Source organism: Halyomorpha halys, unplaced genomic scaffold (genome assembly GCF_000696795.3).
Source record: "Halyomorpha halys isolate HHAL.00 unplaced genomic scaffold, Hhal_1.1 Scaffold239.1, whole genome shotgun sequence".
Classification (NCBI taxonomy): domain Eukaryota; kingdom Metazoa; phylum Arthropoda; class Insecta; order Hemiptera; family Pentatomidae; genus Halyomorpha; species Halyomorpha halys.
Window position 1 is genome coordinate 635,771 of NW_027114928.1, and position 19,564 is coordinate 655,334.

A 19,564-nucleotide genomic window follows, 5' to 3' on the forward strand; every position below is an offset into this window, starting at 1 on the left:
ATATATTTTACCTTATTATTTTCAAATAACTATAATCGGATAAATTGTGCAACTAATTCATAAACGCATTACAGATATTCCAGTGCTTTAAATTCGTCGACAGTAGCATCACTGCCTATCGCAGCGGTTCTCAAATTGTGTCAAATGAAATAATTAAGTTGAATTAAAAATTAATGTATTAAATTCAAGAAATAATTTAAACCCTTATTAAAAATAATAGTGGTTCTTATTACAATTCTATTTTAATGATTCGATTTTTTATTTCATTTTTCAATATTTAAGCTTCTGTAATATACTTTTTTATGTTATTTTAATAACAATACGTTTACGCTTTACTGCATACTTTAAATTTTAGAACCCTTTATTGTTGCACAAATATTATACTGAAGTGGAAGCGATGTTGTATTGAATGAAACGTACAACACGAACAGAGTGGCAGCTGGCTTTAGTAAGAAATAATTTATTTTACTCCTATAAAAATATTTGAAAAATTCATATCAACTTGAATTCAGTTAGAAATTCTATAATCGTTCTAATAATCTTTGTTATATTTGTCCATTCTTATGATAAATTGCGGTTAACGGGTTGAGAAAATCAGACACGATGGATTTTTTTTCCAATTAAAATATATACTAGATTGAGTTTGTAAAAAGGGGATGTCTATATATCTGTATATGTATATAATTTTTCCCATTCTTATTTGATGAAAAAAACATGCGTTTGAGAGAGCAATATATGGAAACATTCTCTATGATTTCATTTTTTCATTCTAAATGGTGGTTTAATGTTTTGGCTTATTATAGTTCAAAAGCATTAATAAGCACTCCTTAGAATCAAAGAAGTATTTTTTCTTTACAATCATTACAGGTTATTATATAGGAAGCACATAATCTGGTAGATATACATTCCCCTATGACAGACAAAGGCATCGTTGGCGATTTCAATGCCTATCCAATGGGTAATAGATGACAGATACTCGTAATATCATATTACCATTTAGGTACACACCATCCAATGGAAAGCTGATTGTCTGATTACGTTGGTAATGTCCCGATCATTGAAAACTCATCAAAGGACTGGACTATGGTCTTTGAAATCTTAAATGTTAACACCAGCCTCATTCAGAATTTTTTTTTTTTTTATTTATTTATATAATGTGATTTACAACTGTACAAAATAATACAATAGGTAAATATGTAGTATGTTTCATATGCACTTGAAAATCTTGGGAAGGAATCACCCATTGGTGGTACTTCAAACATTAATTTAAATTAGAAGGTCCCGTGGCCATCTTCTTTTCAGACGTCTCGGAGTTAAGGATGAAAGATTAAGAATTAATGAGTTAGAATGGGTAAGGAATTTGGAATGAAAAGACGCATATCTGTTTTGGGCCAATTCTGCAACGAATGGGATGTTAAGGTCCTTGTGAATGAGTTTATTTGTAACGTAATAAGGAGCATCAAGGATTTTGCGTAGGATTTTGGATTGTAAGGATTGGATGGGGGAGGAATTCGATGGTTTGGTGGAGCCCCAGAGCTCAATTCCATATTAATTAAATTTAAACAGCTGTTCTGGATTTTCGTTTTAGGAAGTCTGGTAAGTCAATTACAATAAATTTAGCAAACTAATAAAACTTGCAATTTGAATATATTTTATTCTAAATTATCATAATGTTGCACAACAAAGTGTGTAACCTTACCTTTATCGATGTAGGAGACAGCGCCAGAACGGAGATCAGAATAATGAAGATTGCCAAAGCAGTCTTCATTATAATTAGTAAGTTAGTAGTAGCTTGCTGGAAAAAAAAAATCAGATAATCAAATTCATATTATCATAGCTAAGAAGTTACTCGTATATTAATTAATAGGTCATGTGTAATATGAAACTATGAAAAATTAAATTGAAATCTTTATTTTGAAGCACTTGGCATCCTGAGAAAAACTTCGACAATTTGAGTAGCCTTTGACAGGCATCATTATGTTGTTTTTAGCAATATTAAATAAATAATAATTATTTAAATGATATGAAAACGAAATTAATAATAAAATAATAAATAATACATATTTATGCAAGCTTGTGATGATATTTGCTGTTTACAAATATACGAAAAATTGGTAAACAAGGAGATGAATACATCATTGATGTTTGAATGAAGTTAAGGAAGAGCCCTTATGGATAAAGAATTCCAAAATGAGGTATTTTGAACGATGACTGTCACAAAAACTTCTATATTTTATTTTCTAAGACGTTTCGTGGATACTATTTCCCTCACTTCAGCTTCTATAATTTAGTATTTTTTCAAATGAGTGTAGCCACTTTGCATACAATGCATAAATTAGTTTCATTTCTGATTATTAATCTAATAACAAAACTACAAAAAAAATAAAAGTCAAATTAATATTTTAACATTATTTTAATTATAAAGAATATTAAATTATAGAAGCAAAAGAGGAAGAATACAATAACCGCAAAAAATACATGAATTAAGAACCATGTTGTTCTCAATTTATGATACAGCAATGTATGAGATTTAAAAAAAAAATGTTTTTTATTTATTTATTGCTATTTACAACTGTACATTTAGTAAATTTGATCTCAGTTAAATTGGAGTGTTACAGGCGTGTAGAGAAGCTACCCATTGTTAGCACTCTAATGACGTTTTATATTAGTAGGTCTCGTGGTCATCTTCTTTTCAGGCGCCCCGGAGGACTGTCAGGAATGGAAGAGGAAGCAAGGTTAGAAACTAGTGGGCTTGGGTGGTTAGAGAGTTTTTAATGGAAGGAGTGATATCTGGTTCGGGTTAGATCGGTTACATATGGATCACTAAGGTCTTTATGTATGATTTTATTTGTGATGAAGTAAGGTGCCTTCAGGATTTTAGATAGTGACGTTTGGATACGAGAGGAATTCGGAGGTTTAGTGGAGCCCCAAAGCTCAACTCCGTATGTCCAGATTGGTCTTATTACAGTCATGTAGATCAGTCTTTTTGTAATGAATTGGGAGTTTAGACCGTTTGTCCAGTAAGTGCTGTAAAAATCGGAACGCAAGTGTTCAAAATGTTATTTTTTTAAAAAAATAAATCAATAAAATTAAAATTTCATTTAATGATGATCCCAAAATATATTTGAAACAGTTTCAGAGGGCTAATAATGTGTGTCAGTTACATTTACGTAAACTTGGTTATGCAAAACACTGCGTTTTTATGCAATATAGCTTCGATTCCGTAGCAACCCGGAAATATCTTCAAACAATGTTATATATGTCGTTAGCATTGAGCGCATATATACCTCCAAGGATGATCGTAAGGAATCTAGTTGTTTTTCATTTTCATTGAACATTTTTTTTTATTACCTGAAAAGGCTTCCCTGTCTGAAGAAATGGGATTTGTCATTCAAGTTGTCTATTGTATAGCATACTGAACACGTGCTTCAATCTTTTGTTCATGCCTTGTCATTTCTAATGTTTAACAGTTATCCTATTAGCTTTAACATTTTTGGCCTTTAAAAATATGGTTCTCCGTTTAAAGCTTATCAACCAAGAATTTTGAATAACAACTGTTGTAATCTTTTAACTTGTGTTGGTTCAGTTTCCTCTACGATGGTTAAAAATATATTTTATTTTGACCAAGAAAAATGCCTTTTAGTTAGAATTAGTTAGAAAACTTTTTTAAGTTCTCGATTAACAGTGATTTCGTACGTTATCGATTCCACACAAAACTAGGCTTTCTTAATGTTGATGAAAATTCGTTTGAAAAAATAATTTAACTAAGACCGTATTTTTGGTAAGACCACTAGGTAAAACTTCACTACCGAATTTCAGTCCTAGAATTATTTTGAAATATATTTATTAATTAAAGCAATAATTAATGGCACAAAGAGTCTGAGAGTAGTGATGGCAACTGATTGAGAAATGTCGAAATATAATCTAGATAGTATATTTTTTGTACTACAGTAGTTTTATTGCGTAATAAGGCATAATTAAGGTGTCAGTATAATTAAGGTGATGAATTAGAAAAATAAAGAAATCAATCAGTAGCTTCCCAAGTTCAGCCAATTATATTCATTATTCTTAAAAAATAAAATTTTCTTTTATACGTTTATATATGACACTTAAATTTACAGTAGTAATTTTTTTTTATATTCGCATATGAATATGAATTTTGTCCAAACAATAATAAATCCATTTATTTTAGCTAATATCATGAAAGCTACCACTCCTGCACATGTAAGTGTCATAAACTACTTTATAGCGCTTTAAACTAGCTTTAATTAGAGTGCTGGTAGATATCTTATTATGGTTTCCGAGATATATTTTATTATAAATCAAAATTTTTGTCCGAACAGCTAAAAAATTTTGAAAAATACTACTCCTATGAAGATAAACGCCATAAATTGCTTTATAGTAAATTAAAGTATCTTTAACTCGAGTGTTAATAGACATTTGTACGTTGAATGTTTTTTGAGATATAGATTTCTCAAAATAAATTCAGTATTTTTTACATTTCAGTCTGCATTTTTTATGAAATGTTTCTTTTTGAAAAGCTATATCTCGAGAACTAATATAACCTTCTCTATTAGAGTTCATATTTTAGGAAATTTACTTTTCTTTAAATGTCGTTCTCTTAGGTTTCCTTATGTTGTTGGTACTTTTAATGATACAGAGCTCTGAATGAAAAATAATTTTTTTTAACGTTTTGAAAGTCATTTTTTATTTGGGTAGAGACTATACTTGGCAGACTCATCAATTTTGACTAGTAATTATTCATAGCCTTCATTAAAGTAATAAAAAATTCGGGTCACTGTTTGTTTTCTCCTCTTGGGCTCTTTTACTATTTTAAGAATAAGACTATTGCTGAAAATTCAAACTTTGTCAAAGGTAAAAGAATCAGATTGTGTGAATGGGATAAAATGAGCAACTGATAAAAAGAATATTTTATTACCGTGTTTTCCTTTTATTACCTTATAAAATCATAAACTTAGTTTTGAAGTATCATAATCCCTAATGTTGATAGTAAAAACGCAACCTTGGACTGGCCAAAGGCATGAGAAAGAGGTCGGTTATCATTTATAATAATGATGTTCAGTCATCTCAAGAAAAAAAAAATTAAAACAAAGCAGCAGCCTTTAAAATATCGTAGCTTATGCTCCGAAGTCCAAAAAAGCTTTATTATATTATTAAAAATCAACACACTATTTCAGAGAAATCTCGAAATTAGTAGAGAATTTATAGGTATCATAAAATACGATTGTTGTATGATGCGTTGATTAATTTTTAATTGAAATAGTTGAAATTTTTTTTTAATTTATTTTTTTTACTTACAAGGTATCTCAGCTTAAACAAATGATAAAGCAATACACCTTTTTAGGTTTCAGACATCTATTTTTAATTTTGATTAAAATTAAAATAATAGAACAACAATAGAAAATGTAAGAGAGCATCATTTAAAGTAGATTAAATTTCTTAAAATTTAAGCCCTTATAGAGCTATTTATGTTTTATTACTTTTTTTGAGTAAATCCAGCGTTTACTTTTGTGGACTTGTCTCTAGCCGCTAAAATAAAAAAGAAGAGTGTTTTTATTAGGCAACTCTTCTATACTACACTATTTGATTTTACAGTATTAAAATCTATACCTTATCAGAACATTTTTTATACTATTAGTTTAAGTTAATTAAAAACTCGGGGAATTATTTTAAATATTTCTAGTTATTCTAATAATCTGTGTTGTGTCCAACAAAATATTTAACAAAAAAAAAAGTCTGAATGAATATTATTTTGGAGAATTTTATGGATCTTTATGAAAATCGTCTTTAATGGATCTTGAAATCTAGGTTTTGCCAGTAGTCTTCCGATCTGTTCTATTCTCACCCCACCTGGCATAATCTAACCTCATTCAATGGCACGTCTCTCATATCACAATTAATTACTAACCTGTCGATGTTTCACTCATTTCGATTGATCTCTTAATTATTATTTATCAATTTGGTGACTATTCGCTTCAGTTACTGTATAGGAAAGTGTAATTTTTCAAGATGAACTTAACCTTTCTTCTATGTTCGTAGGAACAAAAACACATTTTTGAGAAGTCCACAAGACGTTTCCTTCAAAGAATGCTTGGACCTGTGTAGCTACCTTATGATATGTTCGGTATAAAATACCATCTTCATACAAACTCACAATTTGACATTCTGGCCAGCGATTTTACTACAAGACGCCAAAATTATAATCTTCAAAAATTAATAGCTGTATAACAAATTGGTTAGTGAGAAAGTATCCGCACATCGTGTAGTATAGTAATGTCAATTGAAGGCGCAAAAGACAGCATAAACACTCGTTTACATTGTGATAATTAAAGCCAATGCAGCAACTTTCTCAGCCTCTCCTGTGGTTATTTTCTATGATACAGTATGCACAATAGGAAATTTTTTTATTGAATTCATTTGTACAGAAAAGACCCTATGTTCTGTCATATTTTCGTGACCTAATCTTACAGTAGTTACAAACTTATTTATAATCAAATTCACTCAAGAGTCATTTAGCTTCTTATGGAATAGTATTTGCTATAAGTTACATTTTGTTAATACTAGTTGTGGATCACTAATTTTTGTTTAAAGAAAACCGTTTTAACTTTTAATGTACCTAATTTAGATAAAAAAAGTTGTTAAAATGAGAAAGTTGTCGTTAATGTTACCACTGAACATCACGTATGTAGGTTTTCTATAGCAGTGTTTATCATAAAACGTTAGATAACAATTTCAATTCTGAAGTCGAATTTCCTAGGATTGTCAATAGTAAATAAAGCATTTGTTAATTAAATATTTTTAAAAAAAACTATTTTTGTTATAAATCTTTATTATTATGTAAATAATAACGATGTGACATATGTAAACAACAATGGTTCTATAGCCAAATTCTTAGGATTGTTTTTTTTTTTCTTTTAATATTTTAAACATTAATTTGACAATGAAAACAGAGCACATCAACTCAATAATAAATTTTTAATATTTCAACAGTATGTTGACAATTTTTATTCTGATTCGGCATTGTTACAAAAAAATCATAAATTCATTATTGAATTCTGATACTAGTTGCTTAACTTTCTTATTGCTGGAACACACAACACCGTAATCAGATGAGAGGAATATTTCAATAACGAAATATATGTATGTTTTTTTACGACCTAGAATTTCAGTCAATAACAAACACTATAATTATTCCATACTGATCGTTTGCAAATGTATACTTTATACATTAAACAGCTAATGATTATTTACAACTACTAACTGGTACAAGTTTTGGTATATTATATTTTTTTAATTAATTAGGATTCCATATTCTCTGATAATTTTGCATAATTGTTATATATTAGTTGTAATGTACATGTGTCACTCACTATGTATATTTAATACTAATATTTGTAATATTTAATCCTAAGTTTCAAACTATGAACATCTTATTAACAACAATTGATCCATAAAAATTATTTAAAAAGTAACACGGTATTTTATTTTGTAATTTTTACGTGTTCAATTTGAGACACCGGTCAATAATTTTTGCCATCTAGTCTAGTGTTTCCCAACCTTTTTTTTGGCTAGCGTACCACTTCATAATATACCACGCTAAAATTTATCATTTCGTTAAAACTATTATATTTTGTGAATTTTTTATTGCAAGTGTGTATTTTATTATAAATTTTATAGCGTGGCCATTTATTTATTATTCACAACGAAACTAATAACAATGGAACACCTCTAAGTTACATCAGATTGTAAATTCACAGTAATATACTTGTTATCGATATGCTTCTTCAAAGTTTCATATTTATCCACTATTTTAACACAAAATAATATAAAATCAATTAATACATTTTTTTACTATAACCAAATATTTTTATAATATAAATTCGATAAGAACCTTGTGCTTGTATAGTAGAACATAATTTTATTTAAGCCAATGAAAACGGCTAAATTTAAAAGTACCCTCCAACAAAATGATTGCCTGATTTTCGATGATCAACTGTATAAATGAATAGTTTTACTGAATAATATTGTTAATTAAAGTAATTTTAATGAATTATAGGAAAAATGAATTCTCTGATATTTTTGTTTTAATTTTTTTTTTTTACGTCTGCCATTATTAGTTATTTTTCAGCAGCTCGCAAACTTAGGGCCCTGTTTCATAATGGAAGCTAATAGTATTGGTTTATAAATACAAGTATAGAAACAACGTGATAATAACACTAATACTTATTTTTTTCATAATAGGGATGACTATTAGTGATATTATAGGAGTTGAAAAGTACTAAAGTACAAGTTACTATTTTAAAAGTCGGAGTAATTGTGATCAGTTAAATCTACAACACTAATAGTATTAGTTTGTACTTTATTATGAAACAGGGCCCAGGTTGGAAAACGCTGATCTATTCGGACAAAATTGTCATTCTATTCTATTTTACTAATTATGGAAATTAAAAAATGTTGTTTATTGTCTCGCCGGAATAAATTCTAAAATCCATAATAATATGTATAAAATTCTATAATTTAAATGTCCTGACTTCTTCGTTATTTAGGACAAAAAAAATTAGAAAAAAATATTATTAATTCTATTAAATGATTTTGTATTCACTAAAATTTTTAAAAAAATGAGGATTTCAGTAAGGTAGGTTAAAAAAATTGTTTTATGAAAAAGCGTTATCAATTCAATTCGTTTATAGCGTCCCCTGAAACCCTTAAATACCATTTTTGAAATAAATTAAAAACTAGACATTTTTTAACTTATTTGGAGGTTTTTTGGCCAAAAAGGTTTATTTTTATTAGTTCAAAAATTAGTATTTAAGCGTAATATGAGGTGCTAAACACGAATATGATATTTGTTTTACTCCTACATTTTTTTTTATCGCACCTGTATCACCACTACTATTAGATTTCTTATTCTTATAATTAGACTAATGTGTCTTATGATTAGATATAATATCTTATGATTAGATCTTATAATTATGGGAAATATTTACTTCAGGCTATATTTTGCACCAATCCTTAGTTAAAAATAAAAATAAACTCAACTTACTTGTCTTCAGTAATAGTAGATCTTGCTGCCTCGGTTGGAAGTGACGTTTTCTGAGAATGATCATCCAAGATAGAACACATATCCCCTCCAATATGTTTAAAGAATTTGATATTTCAAGAAGTATTTGATTCGTTTTTGGCTCAAAATTTTCCTAATAAATTTAACTAAAAAATTTCTAGTTGAAAAATTGTATTTAAGGGTTTCAGGCGACTCTATAAATGATTGTGAATTGCTTTTTCATAAAACATTTTTTTTTTTACCTACCTTACTGAAATCATCAGTATGTTTTTTTTTTTAATTTTTTTGTAAATAAAAAATCATTTGATGGAATAATTTTTTTGTAAATAAAAAATCATTTGATGGAATCAGTAATATTTTTTCTTATTCTTCAGAAAGAGAAAAAAATTATAGCCATAACTGACAAATAGCTCGTTTTAGGGGTTAGTATAACAAGAAAACTCAGGACTTTAGAAGTGTAAGACCATTTGTGCAGTTTTAAAGCTCAGGATTGAAAGAAATCGTAAGTACCTTGTTGGAACAACATTAAACTGAAATAAATATAAATTATTATTTTTTTAATTTAAAAATAACTTAAGGATCATTCCGGAGGTTTGATATAATTTTGACAATTATTTTTAATTTTGCTTTTTTTGTGTTCTGTACAAATGCAAACACATTTGAACTGTTTTATAAAATTTAAATTGGCAACTTATTTTTTGATCAGTAATAAATTAAATAAAAAATATTTCAATATATTAAACTATTATGCAAAAACATTAAAATGATATTTTTAATTTAATTTAGTTATTAATGTAAACAAGACTTATATGAACTATGAATCAAGTGCAAAAGTGGTTCCAAGTCAAACCTGGAGTTGTGGGATATTCAGTACTTTAGGGGCAGTTCTATAAAGTTCTTAATAAATATAAATAAATAGAATAATATAAATAAATAAATAGAAATAAAAGATTTTTCAATAAAAAGTAGTCGGTCACAACCATGTCCAAATATTTAAAATAATTTAAAGTTAATTCACTGATTAATAAATTAAATAATTACTTCTTTATGAAAATTAATTGTGATGAAAACATTTTTTTTATCTTAACGGTTCATATATCTGTGGGTTGGGTAACAATAGCCTCTGTCCAAATTCCATATCCTAAGAAGAATGAGTTTGAATAGCGAACATAAGGTTTTTAGTCTGAAGTATATGTTTTTGTTATATGACAAAACAATAGTTAGAGGTTTCGGAAACGCAAAAGTTTAATTTTTGCCGGACAACATAAAAATCTATAAAACCTCTGAAAATTGACATGGGTTATAGTTCCTCCTAGCCGAAGAAATGTCAAATGTGAACTCATACTCACTCTAAATATAATTGATTTTCCGGCGACAGTTTTATTTGGTGATGCATTTAAGCAAAACATAATTGACAAAAGCAGGGATTTCTGAAATAAAAAACTTTTTAAACTTAAGATTTATTTTACATATATACCATTATAATTACACACTCTAACACTTATTATATGATAGATATCACTCGTATAATTCTTTTAGCAATCATTGCATATTGTTATGGAAACAATTTCATATTTATCAGGAATGGGCAAAAATCAACTATAGAGAAAATTACAACTAAAATTGTCATGGATAAGACCCCTATTGATAAATGAACTATTAATAAATATAGATATCGTATCCATGACAAAGTTAGCTCTAATTTCTACTATATCTAATTTTGCCCAACTCTGATACTATATAGATGGTTTTAGGAAAAATATCAATCACAAAAAATATTAAATGCCAACTATATGTTTTTACCAAAGTTTTAATTGTATATGTTTTAAAATTAGAATTAACGGTAGGTGAGACAATGGGTTGGCAAAGAATAGATTTGTCGGTAGTTTCCTCAACTCCAGTTTAAAACTACTCTCCTCTATCTGATGGAATTTTTTTTTTACATCGGTAAATAATTAAAGTTTCAGTTTTTTTAAAAAAAATCTCTGAAGGTTTTATTTATATATATTTTTGTATTTCGTCCTAAACATTCAGGGGACTTCGGAAAGGTTAATATTCATCCTAAGTCTCCTGGAAGGATATGGAGGTGGACAGATATCCACCTGGAGAAAAAAGTAAGAATAAGTTTTATGTCCCTGAAATTAAAAAATAGGTATTTTTTTCAGAGAATTCTTAATTAAATTAAACTCTTCTTAAATTGTAGTTACATATAGAAAATAAATAAGGCCAAGATACATTCTCTAGAAAACTATTACTACGTTTTTAAGAACATTGCTAACAATCTACAATTCAGTTACAACTACTTATTTTAATGACTATAACTAATCTCTTTATTTCGCAATCCTTGCATGAAACTAAATTAATAAGATTCGCAGAATGTTTTACAATCAGAAAATATGGTTTATGACTTGAAAATTATTTGTTAAGAAACCACACATCGGTAACACTATAAAAACTATACACTCTATTGCACTTCAACTAAGATTCCAAAAGGATATGTTGGTATGTTATAAATTGCTTGGTCAGGATAAACAAATGACTACCAAGACCCTATCATTAATGATGAAACAAATCTTATTCCCGGATTCCGAAGAATCGTGTCATTCTCAGATCTCAATCTCCATTTTAAAAATGCTCTCATTAAAATTGACTAGCAAGTTATAAAAATAACGTATCTATTAAACTTATTAATCTAAATAAGTTTGTAACGCCCTTTGTACTATAATTGGATTTCATAGATCACACGCTAAAAAGGAATATTCCAGTCCTCGCGGATCAAGTCAGCAGCTTTCTCCCCAATCACATAGGCTGGTGCTTGGGTATGACCTCCGGTAATAGTTGGCATTACACTAGCATCAGCTACCCGCAGGTTGGTCACCCCGAACACCCTCAGCCTCGAGTCCACGACGGTACCCATCTTGCAGGTGCCACACTGGTGATGCCACTGGCAGGTCATTGTTCGGACAGTGCATTCCCAATATTTGTCGGACCCGAACTGCAGGTGTCTACATTGAGGAAAGGGGTTGTCAATCAAGCGAGCTCCAAACGCTTGGAATGGCGGTGTCTTTGCTAATTCGACGGCCATCTTCAACCCCTCAACAAGAATTTCTATGTCTCGCTGGACCTGGAGGAAGTTGTTGTATATTCGTACCTTACTTAGAGGGTTCTTGTTCCTCAACCGCACTAATCCTCTGCTTTCGGGGTAAAGCACCATAGGCCATATCCCGAAAGCATCAAGACCATCGTACTCCCTGTAAACACTATCATAAACTTCGTCGCTAATTCCAAACGCTCTTCTCAGTAAAATTCCTTTGTCGGTATTCATACCTGATCCTACAAAAAGCAACTCCAAATCTGGATAATCCTCAGAACTGTTCGAGTACTTGGTCTTGGCGTATGCGACACCTTCACAACCCAAACTTGTTAGTGGGCCTCTTCTTAAAGCTAAGTATTCGATTCCACCCACTAATGCACTGTCAAAGATCCTAAATGGATTGATGCTGACCGGCTTATCGATAACGAATGACAATCCGTGCATCCCGATATGTTCCTGAAGATTTTCGCCAACTGGTAGGTCTACTAGTACCGGAATTCCCATCTCGGTAAGATGGTAAGCTGGTCCAATTCCGGACAACATCAACAGCTGTGGTGAGTTGAAAGCTCCCGCTGCAACAATGACTTCTTTCTTAGCAAAAACAGTTTCAGTTTTCCCATTTCTGTTGTATTCTATCCCTAGAGCTTTTCGTGAAACAGGATCAATAATAATCCTGGTGGCCCTAGAATTCAGGTTTATGTAGAGGTTCTTCCTGCCTAGAATGGGCCGGATGAAAGCTGTAGCAGCGCTGACTCTTCTTCCTCCCTTTATGGTTGCTTGGATCTGCGCGTAACCGATGTGACTGTTAGGATTGTTATAATCTACGATTCTATACCCAAAAGACTTACCAGCTTTTAAGAACGCATTAAAGAGTGGAGTAGTATATGGAGGAAAGTCCACCGAAAGGTTACCACTTTTCCCCCGATATTTCGAATTCCTAAATTGTTTTACTAAAACATTTTCATTTCTGACGAAGAGAGGAAGTAGTTCTTCATAGCTCCAACCTGAAAAGTGTAATACACTGAGTTATAATAGGAAATATATTCGTTCAAATAAGTTACATATAACATATTTTATATGTTTAGATCTCTCTTCGGTCGTAACTTACCAGGATTTCCCTCTCTTGCCCAGCTATCAAAATCACGGAAGTTTCCCCGAGTCCAGATCATAGCGTTCACTATAGTGCCTCCTCCTGTGCCTTTGCCTGCCGGCCATGGGCAGACCCCATCCTCCATCCCTAAAAGCGGATTCAAGTAAAAAAAAATTAACAAATCAAATTTATACTACTTGCCATTAATAATTTAATCTTTAAATATAATAAATCAATGATTATAGATTTATTTTAAATGGAAATCGTGATAGTTATGGTCGTTTGCTTCCAGGACAAGATTCACTGAACTTACCCCAGCATGCTCCCGGGTTTGGTTCGGCCGTGAAGTCCCAGTTATAATCAGTGAGGACCAGATAGGGATTGAGTGCAGGAATGTCTGTGACAGGGCTGTCCGGTATACCTGCCTCTAAGAGGAGAACCTGCTGGTTTCGGTCTTCGGTCAGTCGATTGGCGATGACGCAACCAGAAGGAGAGGCGCCAACGACGATGAAGTCGTAAGTTTTGCGCGAAGAAGTCTTTGTTTCGTATACCATCCTTCTTGACTGAGCTCTCATGAATACATCTATTACCTAGAATAAGAAAGAAAAATATTAAATTTCAGTCGAACTATTGTCACAGTGTAATAATTTATATTTTATAAATGTAAATTTATTTTTAAAAAAACGTATCACTATCAAGAAGTTCATTCAGTTTATTTAGTTCAATATATAGAAAAAGTAGTTCCGAAAAGGGTACGTGCGGAGCGAACCGTTATATAATATGTTTATTTGTGTTGAAAAGAGTTCCGTAGCTGGTTATTTGTCAGTCCTTGATCTGGGCAACTCTCACCTCTTCACCACAATGAATTTAACTCCATAATTACCATGGCCTTGTTCCAGGCCCAGGGGGCTATGGCTTACGAAACTAGCCTTACACGGCTCTAATATTTAAGCTTTTATATTATGAATAATTATATCTTTATATAATTCAGTGACAGATTATACTGGCTAAATGAGAACAACAAGGAGAGATCGTAACTGTTCCAGACCAGTGGAGTAGCTCAGCGAATATGGTACTGTCCTCTCAACTCTGCAGACCGAACCCGGAAGTAACAAAAATATCGTTTCCTGTTTTAACAGCCATGTATATACTCCGGGATCGGGGGACATTCCTTACTTATACCCAGGCTGTATAAAGTGGATTTGGGAAAAACCCTGGTGGTTTTAGTGTGTCTCCTCACCAAATAGATCACATTCTTTTTTAACCGTTGATCCTAATCGACAAGTATCACATTTAAAAACAAACATTCAATACTATGAGAATCACATAACTGGCATAGAATCGATTCCTTCTCTATCTAAGCACAATAATTCAAAAATATAAGTTTCCCCCTCAATTTGAAGAACCATTGTATAACCTTCTATAAGAAACCATGCCGAGTATCTCTACACAAATCGAAAAAGCTACAATATGGCAAAGATGCTTATAAGTGAAACATAGAGCTGGCTCGACAGTGTGAGTAAAATTTATTCATGAAAATGTATAATATTATGTCATTATTCAACTAAATATTATGATTTTTTTATATTGCTAGGAGTGAATAATTATTATATCGTACCATTATGAAATGTTTTAAAGTGGTTTTTTGTTTTAATATTCCGCTCCACTGTTTGTTTAAAAAAATGTTTTTGTTCATGTACAAGTATTTTATTTTACTATTTTCATTCTTCTTAATAAATATTATATCAATAACTATAATGAATAAGAAAGACTTATTATCAGAGTAATAGCACAGTTAATGTTCAATACTTGTACCAACGGACTGAGAAATAAGGAAGGATCTATGAAGGAACACAGCAGCCATTTCGTTTACTATTTACTACTATAATAGTTAGCAGTGTTTTAGGTTTTAAATTGAAAAAAAAAAAAAGAAAAGAATCAAGGAATGGTATATCATCTATGCATATGCACAGACATGTCTATGTAGCCTGAGCATGGTTGATACTATTTATTATTTATATAATTGATAATTGCTCTCTTACCAATTAAAAAAAAATTAAGCTTCTGCATTATTCTATATCACTAACGTTGCTTAGCTACACGACTTCACGATTCATTAATATTCAGCAGAAAAGCGAGGAGCTAAATTTTTTAAAATCCTTAACAATCCAGTACAAGAAATCCAATGCTCGCCAAGTTTTCTTATACTTTAGCACCCCATTCCCCAGTATAAAGTTTTTAATTGCTCTCTCAAGACTTAATTCCTGGACTGTGAAATGCTTTCTTATGGACAATATTGCATTTCTTTTATCAATCTGAATTCCAAAGGCAGGGATTACCTTTGTTGTAGAAATAATATTAAGAATTGTTTTCAGATTATAATAAAAAAGTGTATTTACAGCCACATTTTTTTCAAGCTGACTATTTCTAAAAAAAAAAAGATTTTTTTTTTCTACTTTACTTGAAGCGTATTTCGGTATTTTTAAAAATCATTCAATACAATTACCAATATTCCTAATTCCTTACTCTACAAATGAAAACAATTAACAAAGCAATTGATATAATAACCAAGTTTCTTTCTTTCTTTTTTTTATCTCCCAACGTCCTGTATCTAGTTATTAAGAACAAATAATTTTATATATACTGGTAAACAAAGAAATACGTAAACAATAAAAACTATAAATGAATAACTGAGAATTATTACAATTGGTAAATAGTAATTAAGAGGCCGTTGTATCTAATTTGTTTTTTATTAAATTCAGTACATCATTTTTGCCTTTTTCTTTTATTGTATAATTAACATCCCTATGTTATTTCCAAATAAATTTAAAATACATACAAATATTTATGCATTTTACATAAAAAAATTTCTTTTTAAAAAAATGGACTCGCGCTCACACAATCTGGAAGATTCGAAGCGAACTACGTACTGCGGCGAGCGACCGCTTACTGCTACAGAACAAAGAAAAAAACATGAAAAGAGTTTAAAAAATCTCAGAAAGTGTCATAAAGCTAGAAAGTTATACCGGTTGTGTTAATTAATTATTTTTTAAGACAGAAGAATTTTCGAGGTCTAGTAAATATAAAAGGATTTTGAGGTCAATTGAACGTCTCAGTTCCTCAAATAATGTCTTTCTACATTTAATTAATTTATAAACACGTATTTCAGTATGCATACAGCCAGTGTGCCACATTTCTTTGGTATGCAACATCAAATTGAAGAAAATAGGTGAATTATTCGTAACTTAATTATTTTCGTTCTTAGATAGATCCCATTTCCATTCTAATCGTACGCCTTATATCGCTTCTAAAGAGATCACTATGCTGAAAATAGAATGGTTTAGCATGTGTCATTGAGGGCAAGTCAGCGAAACATAAAAAGGCATTTGCCATTTAGTGGAATTTCGTCAGAAGTTGAAGTAGATTAAAAACAAAATAACAAGGAGCTCTCCACCTATTGCCCTTATTCCGGCTGAAATAGGTGAACTAGTGCCAAGTTAGGATCATAAATTCTTTTTCAGAAATCAAATCTAATTACAGTTAGTCGGTTAATTAATCTTATGTGAATGATTCAATGTCACTGTAGAAAGTGAATAAATCCCGACAAGGAGTTTAATTAAACATTTGGATTCAAAATAGAGATTGTATATCATAACTTATTTTTCCACATTCAATACTAAAAACACTACTAATTACCACACAATGGTTTATTATTTACAAATACCATTCAGCATGATTGAAGAAAATAATTTGGACCACAATTTTTAATTATAAATATTTTTACTTACTAATTATCTAAAAATAAATATAGAGTTGTCTACAATTAATTATTGACTAATCTTTCACTAATCAATACCGTGCAGTTTCATGATATTGATGACGTCAAGATATGGATTGTGCTTTTTTAGCAGTTTTGGTGTATCATATCGGGGCCGCCCGTAGTTCAGTGATTAAGACACAGTCTTGCCAATTTGACGTCGATGTCGAACGGCAGACGTTTACTTTTGTGGCGGTCCCACAAAATGAAGAACTTTGACCCCCAACCATGGTTAGGCAATATAGGATTCCAATGGGAGTCTTGGCCGAAAAAAAAAACTTTGCAATTGGTAAACTGGATTTATGAAATTTTCACAGCAGAGACATTAACAAATTAAATTCAATGTAGTCTCGAATTGCTTTAATATGAAAAAAAAAAACATGAAATTTATCTGTTTTTCGTTTACATCACGAAATAAAGGGATTTCGTGAAACATATTTCCTTTCCCAAATTATAATAAATAAATATGACACTACTAATATTAAATGACACTAAAAGGGCACGCTTTTTTTTTCTCTAAACTTTGTAGTTTCTTAGATACACTAAGGACAATTATTCATCCAGTTAAATTTGACAGTTAACCCTGAAATTCAAAAAATAAATAGTGGCCTATTTAGATTTTTCAGTAATACCAGTTAAAGTCCCGCTGCATCGCGTGTTGGATTTGGGGGAGGTGGATTGAGATTTTCCTTGTTTTTTAAGTTGTTGCCTCATATCACGAATATAACTGGATTTGGTGAATTGAGTAACAAATTGAATGGCCTACACAAATGGTCGTATAAATAAATTTTTTTTTCTAAACACATGAAGTATTGATCGATACTATTGTTTTTCATAAAAAACATTGTACATAATTTTAACGACTCTTGCATCTAATTAAAGTGCCCCGCATCTTTTGGCCCCAAACATTAAAATACCACATTGACAGAATATCACTCCTTATATAAGCCTTATTTAAGCAATGTCAATCCAGTAAGTTGTGCTGGTCATTTCGTAAGGATGAGTGAAATCCCCCCAAAAAACACGTTGTAGAAGCTTATTAAGTTAGAATCCAGATAGGACATTCAATGCTTCAGTGTTGGTAAAGATACAGGGACCCTACTGGAAGTTTAGAATAAGAAGACAGTTGCATTTAACTGGCAAAAGCTGCTAGAAGAGGGACGGATCCAATAATGGATTGTTGCGTAGAATAAAGATGAATATATTTGTTCCTCTATGCTAGAAAATAAATGGCCAGTTTTGTAGAAATGCACTTTAATTTTGACTAGAACTCATATCACCAAACTAAAAAAAAAAACTGAGGAACACAACTTTTTTACCACTTCCAATCCAACTCCATACTAACACCGACGCGTTAACACGTGGAACTTTCTCGTAATATACTGATGTCAGTAAACAAAAAAAAAAAATTTTTTAATATTAAGGTTAGGTCGACTCAACTAATATTTCTTTCCTCAATATCTCAGGAGCTATATGGTCATAAAACTGATTCTCAACACACCCAACGTTTTTCGAGATATGAGTAAAATAAAGCCATTTTGCCCTATCTCCTCCATCCCAACCCGACGTACAAACTTCTAAGACTTGTAACAATATAAAACATTTTTTAAATGTTAGGATTAAGTGTCTAATTTGACTATCTTCAAATCAAAGCAGCGACTTATTTGTAAGGAACAAAAACTAATTTTGCTTCATCAAATATTAATAATTTATTGAATTTTATTAATTTTTATTTGTATTCAAAATAATAATAAGGAAATTTTATGGAACAAAATGGATCGAGAGACAAATCTTTCATAATATCGATATATATTAAGGGAACGTGAGCTGCAATAATTCATTTGCATTCACAAACAAAATTCTTCCAAAATCATTTCATAATATTGACAGAGTTTAATGGAAATTTTCTAAGCTAAGATCTTATCTTTCTTATACTTTTGAATGTTGCAACAATTAAAAAAAAAAAAAAAAAAAAAGGATCGTCCTAATCCTTAACGAACTTCAAAATTGCTTCATCAAAAGGAATCCAGTGGTCATTATACTAACAACTCAGACGGTCATCAGACACACAGTTTTCATCTCTGCATTCTTTAATAAGGTTTCACAAATATTTGGTTGTTATCGGTGAAGTATAAAAAGAAGATTAGAAGTGGTTACTCTCAACCCATAAAAAAAAAAACACAATTTAGAGAGCAACAAAGATAGTAACGGGAATCATCTTAGGAATACTACAATCTTCTACTATAATCTAGTTCAGATTAACATTCCGATGTTTTCAAAACAAATACTTAGAAGTATTTCCCTCACCTTATAATTCCCTTTGTGAAACTTCTAACGCCTGAACTATATAGCACACTCTTGAGCCTTTGTAGATTAAATTAAATTAAATGTAACCAAAGTATTTTGGAGAAAATGATAGCTCCTTTAATTTTTAAATAACGTTTATCTACGAAAAATGATGAACATTTTCTAGTTAAAAGC

The 19,564-nt window shown here is 30.5% G+C and overlaps 2 protein-coding genes across 3 annotated transcripts in view; both read right to left on the bottom strand.

Annotated features, from left to right (window-relative positions):
• Nucleotides 1-9,126, bottom strand: part of LOC106680022 (glucose dehydrogenase [FAD, quinone]) — a 17,264-nt gene extending 8,138 nt beyond the window's left edge. The window contains exons 1-2 of the mRNA XM_014419478.2: nt 9,065-9,126; nt 1,700-1,795 (exon numbers count right to left, since the gene is read on the bottom strand). Coding sequence (XP_014274964.1) covers nt 1,700-1,768 — 69 coding nt within the window. The 5' untranslated portion in view covers nt 1,769-1,795; nt 9,065-9,126. The remainder of the gene's footprint in view (nt 1-1,699; nt 1,796-9,064) is intronic.
• A 1,420-nt stretch (nt 9,127-10,546) lies between these two features.
• The window catches only part of LOC106680049 (glucose dehydrogenase [FAD, quinone]), a 33,706-nt gene continuing 24,688 nt past the window's right edge, over nt 10,547-19,564 (bottom strand). For both annotated transcript variants that reach the window (XM_014419508.2, XM_067052017.1), the window contains exons 3-5: nt 13,580-13,856; nt 13,285-13,413; nt 10,547-13,180 (exon numbers count right to left, since the gene is read on the bottom strand). In XM_014419508.2, coding sequence (XP_014274994.1) covers nt 11,829-13,180; nt 13,285-13,413; nt 13,580-13,856 — 1,758 coding nt within the window. In that variant the 3' untranslated portion in view covers nt 10,547-11,828. The remainder of the gene's footprint in view (nt 13,181-13,284; nt 13,414-13,579; nt 13,857-19,564) is intronic.